General features: G+C 45.3%; 1 protein-coding gene across 2 annotated transcripts in view; it reads left to right on the forward strand.

Annotated features, from left to right (window-relative positions):
• GHR (growth hormone receptor) overlaps positions 1-12,177 on the forward strand; it is a 163,271-nt gene that overhangs the window by 124,029 nt on the left and 27,065 nt on the right. Inside the window, exon 3 of one of the 2 annotated variants that reach the window (XM_066615145.1) lies at positions 9,016-9,194. The exons of the other annotated variant lie outside the window; for it this stretch is intronic. Within the exon in view, the coding sequence (XP_066471242.1) occupies positions 9,016-9,194 (179 nt within the window). The remainder of the gene's footprint in view (positions 1-9,015; positions 9,195-12,177) is intronic. 2 annotated transcript variants of the gene reach the window in all.

Genomic DNA, 12,177 nt, shown 5'->3' on the forward strand with positions numbered 1-12,177 from the left:
AAAGGGTGCCTGGGATGGCAGCTTTGGAGCCAATGGGAGCCCGTACAGGTCTGTTAGAGAGTAAGCCCCGATGTAGTCCCTGGGCTACACCCAGGAAGATGTGGAGGTCTGTAGTCTCAGCCTCCTCCTGTGCAGGTCTACTCACAAGTAAGCTGTAGTCAGTGGGGCTTCCTCCCAGGAAGGTGTGGAGGGCTGCAGCCTCAGCCTCCTGTGCAGGTCTACTCACAAGTAAGCCCCACTGTAGTCAGTGAGGCTTCCTCCCAGGAAAGTGTGGAGAGGACTGCAACCTGAGAGCTCCAACCAACTTGTCTGCTCAGAAGTCCCATTGTAGTCAATGGGGCTTACTCCCAGGATAGTGTGGAGAGGGTTGCAGCCTGAGTGAGGGAGGGCAGGCAGGCAGGGCAGAAGCTGGCCTGTGGCTGTCCCCCCCCCTTCTTCTCTTCCCCACCTCTGGAGTCTGTGTCCTTTCTTCTTTCCAGCAGGGTGCCTCTGGAAGGTGGGGGGGAGTTCTTTAGTATCCATGTAAGATAAGCAGATGTCATAACCCCCGTATGTATTGGAATCCTGGAAGATCTGGTGAGGAGGTAGGTGTGGTGTCAGCAGTGGCCCCTTTAAGGGTAAGGCCTGGGCATCCAGCAGAGTGTGCTGCACATCTGCAGCCACTTGAAGGCAATAGGGCCCTCAGGGATATAAGGAGCACCTGAGGCAGGAAGAGGGGCGTGGGTTGGAGAAGGAGTGCAGGTTGGACGAGACGAGACTGACTGACTGGGCTTATTGACTTTGACTTGGATACTCTGACTGATTTGACTGACTTACTTTGGAATCTGACCTTGGACTGTGACTTGGCTTATTGACTTTGGACTCTGCCCTGGATACTCTGACTGACTTTGTGACTAAGGGACTGCTGGAGATGCTGGAGTTTGAAGTGTGGCTGCTGTGCCCAAGACCTGCTGAGGACCAAGGGTCTGCTGTAGTGGTGGGAGGCTGCTGGCAGGAGAGAGGACCTCTGCAGGTTGAATAGGCAAACTACCCTGGAGGTGGGGTCCAGCAGGAGTGCAGGGCAGAACCAGGGTCATTTGTTGGGGGAAAGAAGGGGAGCTAATTTGCTTAAAGTGGGCATAATTCTCCAGGCAGAGAATGGCCTTGGAATCAGGCAAAACACCATAGAGGACCAGGTGTCTGAAAACACAGGACAAGAATGTATGATAAAACTAACTAAAAGCTACAAGAGGGGGCTATATTATAAAAATGGGACCTAGAAGAGCATAAAAGTAAAAAATAAAAAAAACTATATATGCAGTATTATCTTCATTTTAGATGTCAAAAGGGTTTTGTAGCTCCTGAGGTTTTTTTTTCCTCTGGAAAAAGGGTCCAAATGGCTCTTTGAGTGTTTAAGGTTGCTGACCCCTGCCCTAAAACCTTCTTCTACTCTTCCACCCCCCCCCCCCCGCCCCACACATGATGCCTTGCTGTCATTTTTTGCTTTCCCCATTTATGGGAACTCATTATGGTATTTGCTGCCACCTAGTGTAGTTGAGTATGTACTGTAATGTCTCCACCTTTGCCAACCACTCCCAGATTGTTTAATCCCCAATTTCTAGCCTTCCTTCCTCCCTCCTGACGTTCTCCAACCAGGATCAGCCCAGGGGTGGATCCAAGGGTGGTGCCATGGGCACATGCCCCCCCAAAATTGTCTGTCAGAAGACAAGGGCAGCTGCCAGGCTGGGGAGCAAAATCAGGCACCAGGGGAATGCCCACTGGGTCGGCACTGGCAAGATTGGCTGGAATGGGAGCCCATGGGAGGCCATGTCCAGATAGGAGCCCAGGTCTACCCAGCTGGTAGATCTAGGCTCCAAGTCCATGTCTACCCACCCACCAAACTTTGGCCACAGAGACTGTCAAGTTCAGTCCTGAGCCCAGGTCTACCTGCCTGGTTGACCAGGGCCAGGGGTGCAAAAATCACAGTCTGGGAGCCTTTTGCAGCCCTAAGGGACCCCCAATAAGTCTACGAGGAGCCCCCAGTCTCCAGTAAGCCTCTGGCCTCCAGGAGACATACTGGAGCCCTCACTGGCCCAATGCAACTGTTCTCAGCACAACGGCCAACCGTTCAACCTGTCGTGTGAGCTACGGGCCGAGTTTTCTTTATGCTGCTTGCGGTTTCCGTGAAGCGGCAGAGGCAGCAAAGGAAAGGCTGGCCTTCTAGAGGCCTTGAGCTATCGCAAGACCTTCATTCATTCATAGAAGTTCCATCTCAAATTCATTTATGTACACAAGGATCTCCTCTATGGAGAACTTGTGCAAGGAAAGTGTCCTACAGGTAGACCACAGCTGCGATACAAGGACATCTGCAAGAGGGATCTGAAGGCCTTAGGAGTGGACCTCAACAGGTGGGAAACCCTGGCCTCTGAGCGACCCGCTTGGAGGCAGGCTGTGCAGCATGGCCTTTCCCAGTTTGAAGAGACACTTGGCCAACAGTCTGAGGCAAAGAAGGAAGGCCCATAGCCAGGGAGACAGACCAGGGACAGATTGCACTTGCTCCCAATGTGGAAGGGATTGTCACTCCCGAATTGGCCTTTTTAGCCACACTAGACGCTGTTCCAGAACCACCTTTCAGAGCGCGATACCATAGTCTTTCGAGACTGAAGGTTGCCAACAATGTACATTTATTCAAATTTTTGAAGGTAAATTAATCCTTTTTTCCTGGCTCCCAACGCAGTGTCTGAGAGATGATGTGACCCTCCTGCCAAAAAGGTTGGACACCCCTGGCCTGGCCTCTAGGGTTGTTAGTGCCCATGGCCCTCCCCCCAAACACGAACACTATATCTGCCCCTGATTAGACTAGGAATGCATGAGTAGAAGGCAGCAGAGAAAATGGCTTGTGCTGGCTCAGTTGTGTGTGGGCCACTCTGAATGTTACACACACAAGCACACTGCATACATTGACTTTCGCCGTGTGTCTGTGGCTGACCTCAGGAAGGTTTCCCACATAGCCCAGTTTTAACAGTGTTGCTAAACTTTAGATATAATTTTAATAGCAGCGTGTATGCCTTTTCCCAATGAATGGTAATGAAAGCCTTTTTAGTCCTCATTTTCTGCCTCTTTACAATGACGGTTGATATAGCATGGAAACTTAATGGACAGCCTGGCTGCAGCACAGTTAATCTTCAACCCAAAATAACGGTCAGTACCAAGTGGCTGAGTCCAGGAAATCATCTTAAGGGAAAATAAATATTCAGTCCCATCTATTGCTATGCAACAAAGACAAAATCAGTCACAGGGTGAATATAGTAAGTTTCTGTTAAAGGATCAGAATTAAAATTATAATAAACATATTTGACAGGGCAGGTACAGTTAATACAATAGACTTAGATTGAATGTGTTACATCTATCTAATGCCTCCATAGCTTTAGTTAGGATTTCATCGTAAAGAAGACTAATCCGCTTCCCATGCAAAATTACTCTGTTGTAACTGAACACTTAAAAGGAGGTAGATAGGAGGAAGACCAGAAGCAAATCATGCACCTATGTACGTACCTAGAGGACAGCCCAGTTGGCCCAGTAAATCCCAAAGGATGGTAACGTGTACCATTGTAACATGGACCACAAGAAGCAAAGCAGATATAGATTTCTCCACTGCCTTCAAGCAGGTGGTGAAAGTGGTACTAAGTCCCAAAGCTGGTCCCAAATGCTGCTAAGTCCCAAAGTGATCTTGGTGTCTCTTTTACTGTTTTTTTTATTCTGGTGACATTATTTTAGAGATGGTTGTTGCCTTGACTAAAGGTGGGATGTGAATATTTTAAATAAGTAAATCCTTGTAAAAATAGGGCAAATAATGTCTGAAAGCCAGTATCACAGAACTGTAGGCTTACGCCCCATTTATCTCACCAGCAGCTAGTTATTTTGCTAGAGGGGTTGCCCTCTGTAACCGCAGTGCCATTTGCGGTGTTCTTTCACACAAGAAAGACTTTGGGGCACAGTTCATTTCAAAGGATCTATTCTCATAACGATGTCTGGATGGCATCGTTGCTGAAGATCCTGCCTAGCTTTTATTTGCTTTTTGCTCCAAATCCACTGCAGCCCTTCCTTTCAGTAAGAGGTGAAAAGCAACACTCTCTCGTTTATTGCTTCCACAGTCAAAGCACAGCCTAAGGTTGTTCAGCTTCAGTACTAATGTACTTACAAATAAATGTATTGCTGGTGGTCTTTAGGAAAAAAGTGGGGGGTTCAGTTTGCAGTATCTAAAAGACAGGATCATTTGAAGGAGTCCATATACTGAATCAATTTGGAAAAAGGAAATAATTGTTATAATCAAAAACATGTCAGTTACTTTTATTGCCTTTCTCAAACAAAGCTGCCCAACCAAGTCAGACCATTGGTCCATCCATCTCAGTATTATTGATGCTGGCTGGCAGCAGCCCTCCAGGGTTAAAGACAGGAATTTTTCTGCGCCCTGCAAACAGCTGGGATTTAACACGGGACCTTATGTTTGCAAAGCAGTTGTTCTGCTGAGCTACAGCCCCTTCCACAAGCAAATACAAAGTTCATAGGAGGTAAAATACAACATACGTGCATGCTGGGACGGCTCAGGATATCCAGGCACCAGAAGCGACATGTCAAATGCTGCACCCCCTTACCTGGAAGTGTTCCTGCCCGTGCTCCTTGCGCTCCCTGGGCTGCAAACAGAAAAGGGGGATAATGTGGAAGAGTGGAGAGACTCCCCTCTCCTCACCTCTTCTTTCACTCTGCCATCTTCTTTCTTTCCTAATCCAGGAAAGGGGGGGAGAGGAGAAGGAATGGAGGCGAGTGGACAGACAGAGGTGAGTGTCCCCCATCAATCTGCTGCCTGAGGGGCTTATCTCAGTTTTTCAGGGATAGGCCAACTCTGTGTGTATGTGTGCTTCCTGTCCTGGCTCAAGGAACATGACAGGCAGACCTATCCTACCTTTCCACACCCTTGGTCCTGTCCTGAACAAATTTTGTTGATTTAAAGGAGGAATACTGTGGACTTATGTCAAATATTTTCTGGGGTCCAGTCTTAGCCAACTTTCCAGTGCTGATGCAGCTGCAATACAGCCCCAAGGGAAGGGAACAAACATTCCCTTACCTTGGGGATGCCTCCACGACTGCCCCCCTACTGCAGGATGCAGTGCATGCCCTGTTGGCACGGCTTCACCTGCACTGGAAAATTGGATAGGATTTGGCCCTGAATCAGTAAAAAATTAGCTCAGTGCTTCCCAAACTTTTTAGCACTGCAGCCCACTTTATACTGTATGTATGTATAAATGAATAAATCTGATTATGATTTCCAAAGCTTCATTGGCTGCATCAAGTAGCACCCCAGAATGCCTTGCAACACCATGGCTAGCAGCCAGTCCACACAATTGTATTCAGGTGTGGCCAACTCAGGTCTGTCCCTGGCCTCTGCTGAGCTCAAGGCCCCTCTGGAGGTGACGGGACCTTGGGGTGTGCCCCACCTGATCCACAGATAAGTGAATCCACAGATACAGGATCCATTGATATGGGACTCTCCTTTATTTTTCTGTGTGAATTTTTTTTTGTTGAAAAGCAGTATATAAATATTCCTAATAATAATGAGCCCATGGTCTGACTCAGTGCAAGGCATATTCACGCTGTCAGTCCCCATTGTTGCAGAAGAAATTAGCAGCTTTACAAAGCCCCTGGTGTGTTGCCCTTTATGGTTGGTGGGCTTCATCTGGCTGCGTAGGGCTGGTATACAGACTGCTTCATAAGGCTGTGGTGTTAGGGTTTTATGTTATTATATTAGTGTGGCTGTGGTGTGCCAAAACAGCTAAAACGTGGAAAAGAACAGAGTGATGATCCCAAGATAACCTTGAGGGGGGAGGTGACATGCTTGCTTCTAAATTATGTTGACTAACTGCACAGTTGTTTGGTGCTACTGAATCGGCACTGGCTTGTCCAGACTGTCATAATAAAACAAAAGGGAGGCTCTGAGAGTTTTTGTTTGGATGCTGTACTTTGAGTCACAGTAGCTGCATATGGAGTAAGTCTCTGAGGATATTTTCACATCCCCTTCATCTGCAAGTGGCAGTTCACCAAAGAGGTCCGGCAAAGTTACATGCTTACTTTATTGCTTTATTTTAGCAGGTTAGTTTATTAATTATATTCCCAGTTTGAAATAACACATCCAGAGGACTCTTGCTAGGGCCAGCTGTTCAGTGAAAACCATTAAAATTCCTTCAGATTAAAAGTTTTCATATGGAAGAGGGGAGGGGGTCATATTTACCATATGACTTGGATGCTTTTAGGTTGGCTTAGGATCACGTTGCATCTCCATCAATTGTTGTGCTGTCAGCTTACACAGCAAAATATTAATGAGAAGAGGAAATGCCCCATACAAGCTCAACCCAGTTCATTAAAAGCCAGACTGAACTAGACATTTGCAGAAGACCTGAGTCTGTGCTCAATATCTAAAAAGTAGCAGGAGAGGGTGCAACTTGGAGGGGAGAAACTGTGGGCAGAGGAAAGTGTTGCATCTTCTCCCTTCTGCACTGCATCTCCCTCCTCCAGCTTCTTTTTGCCTGCTACTGTTTCCAACTTTGAATTTTCTGCACCTGGGACAAAACCAGCTTGGGGAGAGGACAAAACCAAACAAGAGAGAAGCATTGGGCAGGTAAGACCTTCCCTAACCAGCTGCTTCTCCCTTCCAAGTCATACCCTGTTCTCCTGGCTTTTGGGATGTTTAAGGCTGCAATCCTATCCACACTTACCCAGGAGTGAGCTCCATTGCCTATAATGGGACTTACTTCAGAGTAGACATACATAGGATTGGACTATGTATTATCTCCTAGCATTTAGTTCAGTCTCTAGGGTTGTGTGTTTTTTAATGGCAACTGCTAACAATTAATTAGAGCGGTAACTTTTCATCAATCAAAATGATTCATCTGATTAATCAGCTAAACTTTGCAGGTCTGCATGAAACTTGGGGGCTTTTCAAAAGCTGTTTGCGAAATTACATGCTCTGCTTGAAAGTTCCACCAGGCAAGCCTAAGCTCTTGGGAGGGTTTGCAAGAGTATTATAGATTGTAGTCTTTAGCTGTAGGTCAAACCACTCTGATGGACTGTAATTCTGATTTCATTTTGAGAGTTTCAAAGGTTAATAACTCTGCCCTTTTGTTTTAGTTTCCTAATGTTGCTGACTTCTCTGCTGAAACTGAGCTCCATCCAGCTTTTGTGTTCATTTAGCATATCCTACAGTGAGCACAGAGCTCATATGGAGCCCATAGAAGTGCAGAGAATTGATTTTTTTTTAGTGGAAAGTAGAAAATTTCCCAGGAGATTGGCTCAACTGCTGAGAGGAGCAATTTGCAAATTTGTTGGACTGTCACAAAGGTTGGCAAAAACTGTGTGAAGCTGACAGAGGGTGGAAATGTGCAACTAGTCGATCACTTGTGTCTACAGCTCCAACACGAATTGTTAAAACAGACAAATGGGGGAGAACGCTGGCATCAGTCCAAGATCATATGCCAGAGATCATATGCCTACTACTTTTTCCTGAGCATTGTGGTTGCCCTTTTACTTCTGCAGGATTTGTTTACACCTGATATCATGATTCATAGAAATTTTGACTTCAAAAGTATTGACTTTCTAGGCAAGACCAGGGCAGGCCTGTGGATGGGACCAAGGTAGAACTTTGTGGATGAATGCTGGGGCCATGGCAGAACTCCTGAGGTCAAAGACCTGGTGAACTGGACTGGTCCTTGAGGTCTGCTGGCTGAGTGCTTAATGAATGGAATGGCTTGTCCTGCAGCCTCAGTAGTACCCTTAAAAATATAGCTTATGGTACAATTCTAATCTGGCCTTGCACCACCACAGACCCCCTGCACTGGCTCCCAAGTGTTGCAAACATGCCGTAAAGCATGTTTGCAGTGACTAGGGAGTCGGCTGCACTGGCACAAGAATATGCACTGGCCTGCTGCACCCAGTTCCCGTCCCCACACCAGCCAAGCAAGGTAGGTTTTATGCCAGGTGGTGCAGAAGGTGGGAGAAGGTGGTGGGAGAGCATTCTGGGGTGAGGAGGGGGTGTTTCTGGATGGGGGTGGAACAGGAGAGAATTAGGCCCCGGAGGCGGTGGGATCAGTGGCAGCAGCACATGCTGTATCTTAACCCCCACTTATGGGCCAGGCGACCTTACATGGGCTGCTTTGATTTGTGCAAGCTAAATAGCTGGCACAGATCCAGGCAGACTCTAGCTCAACACAGGGTAAGGGAAAAAATATCGCCTTAAACTGAGGCAATTGTATGTTCTGGAAAATTGGTGCACTTCCTTTCTGATTATTTGGAGGGGATCTTTTCAGGGAAGGGAACATCACTCAGCTGAAAAACATTTGCTTTGCATGCAGAAGGTCCCAGATAAAAAGGGAGACAGTAGGTGCTGGGAAAGGGCTCTGCTTATGACACTGGTGACATTTAAGACACTGGCGTCTGGCCTGGACGCCATTAAAAGGGTATTGGACAAGTTTCTGGAGGAAAAATCCATTACGGGTTACAAGCCATGATGTGTATGTGCAACCTCCTGATTTTAGAAATGGGCTATGTCAGAATGCCAGATGCAAGGGAGGGCACCAGGATGAGGTCTCTTGTTATCTGGTGTGCTCCCTGGGGCATTTGGTGGGCCACTGTGAGATACAGGAAGCTGGACTAGATGGGCCTATGGCCTGATGTTCTTATGTGAATAGATAGTACTGGGCCTGAAGAACCAATGGTTTGAGTCCCTATATGGCTTTATACATTCTGACCTCACTATGGCACATTAAAAGAATTTGCCTTCTCAGCACCAGAACCAACTAGGGATCAGGGTTTTGAAAGATCCGAATCAGATTTTTCATGTTTCTGATCCTTTGAAAATTATTGAACATGTTGTTGGACATTTGTGGGGTGCTGTTTTTAGAATGCTAAAAACAAGCATTCTCCTCAGGGAAAATGCTCCTTCTTTTCTCCTTGGGGGGAAAAAAATGCATATGTTTTAATTCACAGTAATACCCGACCGTCCCATTGGACTCAACTGGACCATCCTGAACACCAGCTCAACAGGCACGTCTATGAACATTGAAGTCACCTGGGAACCACCACCCTCAGCTTATGCTAAGACTGGATGGATCCCTCTCAAATACCAGCTGCAGTACAAAGAAGTCAGTGAGACAAAATGGAGTGCGGTACGTATGGGACAAGGGGATTTACAGATCCTTAAGGCTCCACCACCAAGCAGGAGTTGTCCTAAATCTTTATCTAGGCCAGTGAAGCACTAGCAAAAACCTTGAGCTGCTTCCGCACCAGCTGTTTTATCTGGAATTGGCATCATTCACTTGCTCTGTTATTACAGAGAATCCAGACAACATATCTGCCAGACCTCCCAGTGTCTTCCATGCTGTCTTCCCATCTTTTCTAAAAACCTGGTTTGTGGTTATTTTTTGAATTATAAACATAGCTGAAGCATCAACCTGTGCAGTTGTGGACTGATCAAGCACTCTTTTCACAGCTGGCAGGACAACCATCTGTGAGGCTGATGTAGTTGGTGATGTCCCAATGTTTTGTATTGCTTGCCTTGCATTTCCTTGTTTTATTTTCAAGGGGCCCCCATATCCACAGATCCCATATCCATGGTTTCAGTTAAGAGCGGATGCAGATTGCAACCCGCATTCCTCCACAACCCTCCAGAGGGTCTTCTGAGCCCCGCAGAGGCCATGTGCATCTGCCTGCAGTCTCTGCGGGGCTCATAAGACCCTCCAGAGGGTGGGGAGCATTCCTCATATCCACGGATTCATTTATCCACAAGGGGTTCCAAAATGGAACCCCCACGGATATGGGGGCACACCTGTATTAATTTTTAAAAATCATGCCACACCTATCTCATCAGAATATGTAAATATTAAATGCAAAAAAAATCACAGACACAACAATCAGTAGCACAGAACCCTACACAGGATAGCGAGAGATGCTAAAATCTGCCATTAGTACATACTGCTATGCAGTTCCTTTGCCCTTAGATAGGATGTTTTTTCCTAATCTCATTTTGCTTATACTCTAAACACAAAGACACTAATGAAAAGTAAAATAAATGAATGCACTAATAGGTACCTAGAAAAAACGACTAATTAGAGGGTTACTTCCAGTGGACAGGAAAAGCAAGAGCTCTTTTAAACTTTACCGCATGGAGAGAATGTGGGACAGCTAAGCACACTTTAGAGAAAGTAGTTGAAATTACTTCTGAGTAAATATATGTGCAATTGCTTGTGGGGATGGGCACCATCGCCACCCAATCAAGGGAAAGGCCGGTAAAGCCTACTAGAAATGGACACATGCAGATTATTGCGGTGGGTTGGGAGAAAGAACCCTGTGCATCACCTGAGCTCCTTGTAAAAGGGTGAAATAAAAATGGCAGAAATTAGTACATGGGGATCTCAGTATCTGCAGTGCTTCCATTCCAGGACCCACGCACTCACCCTGTTGCGTAGATACTGAATTCTGTAGATAATTAAATCAGTGGAGATGCCCGGATGGAAAAAACCAGAAACACCTTTCAGAAGCCACTGGAAGCCTGAGGTTCAGGGAGGTTGCACACAGTGTCCCTGTGCATCAGAAGGCCTGCCCAAGGCTTCTGAGAAACCATTCTGATTGTTCACCAAACTAGAAGTGCCTCTCAGAAGCCTCCAGAAGGCTTTCTGAGGCACAGGGACTCCCCAAAACTCAGAAGAGCTCCCAGATGTGACTTCTGGTTGTGTCCAGGAGGTCCTCTGATGCCCTCCAGCATGGGCTTGTGACCCACATTGAGTCAAATCCGCCGGTTGCAAACCCACAGATGAGAAGGGGTGACTGTACCACACACGTGTGAAGAATGAAGGGAACACTGTTGATCACTGAATATTAAGGTTTCTCATCCATTGAACTTTCAGTGAGAACAGTTAAATAGCATTTCATGGTTTTGCTCCAGAAGAAGCAATATTAACTTTACTTTAGACTACTTTTTATTGTTTTTCAGTATTACCATTAACATTTTTTCCAATTCCTTTAATTACTATAATTATCATCTTACCCTCCTCCTGTGCCTGCATTTAAACCTTCATAAGTGGCCTTAATTAAGATACCTTTCATCACAGTTGAGCCTTAGTGAATTTCAAATACTACTCAAGTTACCAACATTATCGATGAAGCAGTTAATTTCAAAATAGCATTTTTCTCTAATTGCACAAACCAAAGATTATGTCTCATTTTTGTGTTCATGAAATCATGTTGGCACACCACTTTTTCATACCTGTTCAATTCTATTTCATAATTCTAGTCATTACTGGCATATATAATTTTTTTCATGCCGGTGTGCTTTGATTTTATAAGTTAAACAGCAAGTTCAGGTGGAATTTATTTGAGGATTCTTATTTTAAAGAAGTAATTAGAGCAACGTACTGCAATCATAGGAAGATCAATTTAAATAGCGGATTAGGGCATGGAAAAACGACATGTTTCATTAATGTGGGAAATGTGAATATATGGATAATATTCACAGTGGAGAAAAGAAAACAATGGAGTCCCTAAAGATCTGGCTGATACTAAATTTCCTACATTTATAAATTGCCTGGATTTGGAATGAACAAGATAACCAAGGCACCATGTTCTTCACAATGGTGAAATCCCAAAGAGACTGTGAAGAACTATAAACGTTTTAACAGGGATTTGCTTACCAATACACATATTTTGGGTCTCTTCCCAAATATAAATATATCCATGTGAATACCATTCTGTGGATTATTTTTGCATGGGCTACACAACTATGCACAAGTTCCTGGGAACACACTAATGATTAGCAGGTACACAACTGATATGCAATGTGGCTACATGCTAAAGAATCATAATCCTTCAGCCTATATCCTGGTTTTTCGAATCTGCCCTGTCCCAAAATCCCAGAACAAGTTACACTGAATTAAAATAGTCAGAGTTTATGTTCTAAAAGGATTAGACATATTTATGGAATATGGGTCTTTCAGTGCCTATTTACTCTGATAGCTAAATGAAATATCACACACAATGGCAGTAAACCTCTTAAGCCATTTCTGCCCAACATTTCATATATGTAACAGGGATCAAATGTGTAGACCTGTGGGCTGGGCAGAAATGGGTTTAATTCCACGTACCGGAAACAGAAAA

This window comes from Tiliqua scincoides, chromosome 2 (genome assembly GCF_035046505.1).
Source record: "Tiliqua scincoides isolate rTilSci1 chromosome 2, rTilSci1.hap2, whole genome shotgun sequence".
NCBI lineage: Eukaryota > Metazoa > Chordata > Lepidosauria > Squamata > Scincidae > Tiliqua > Tiliqua scincoides.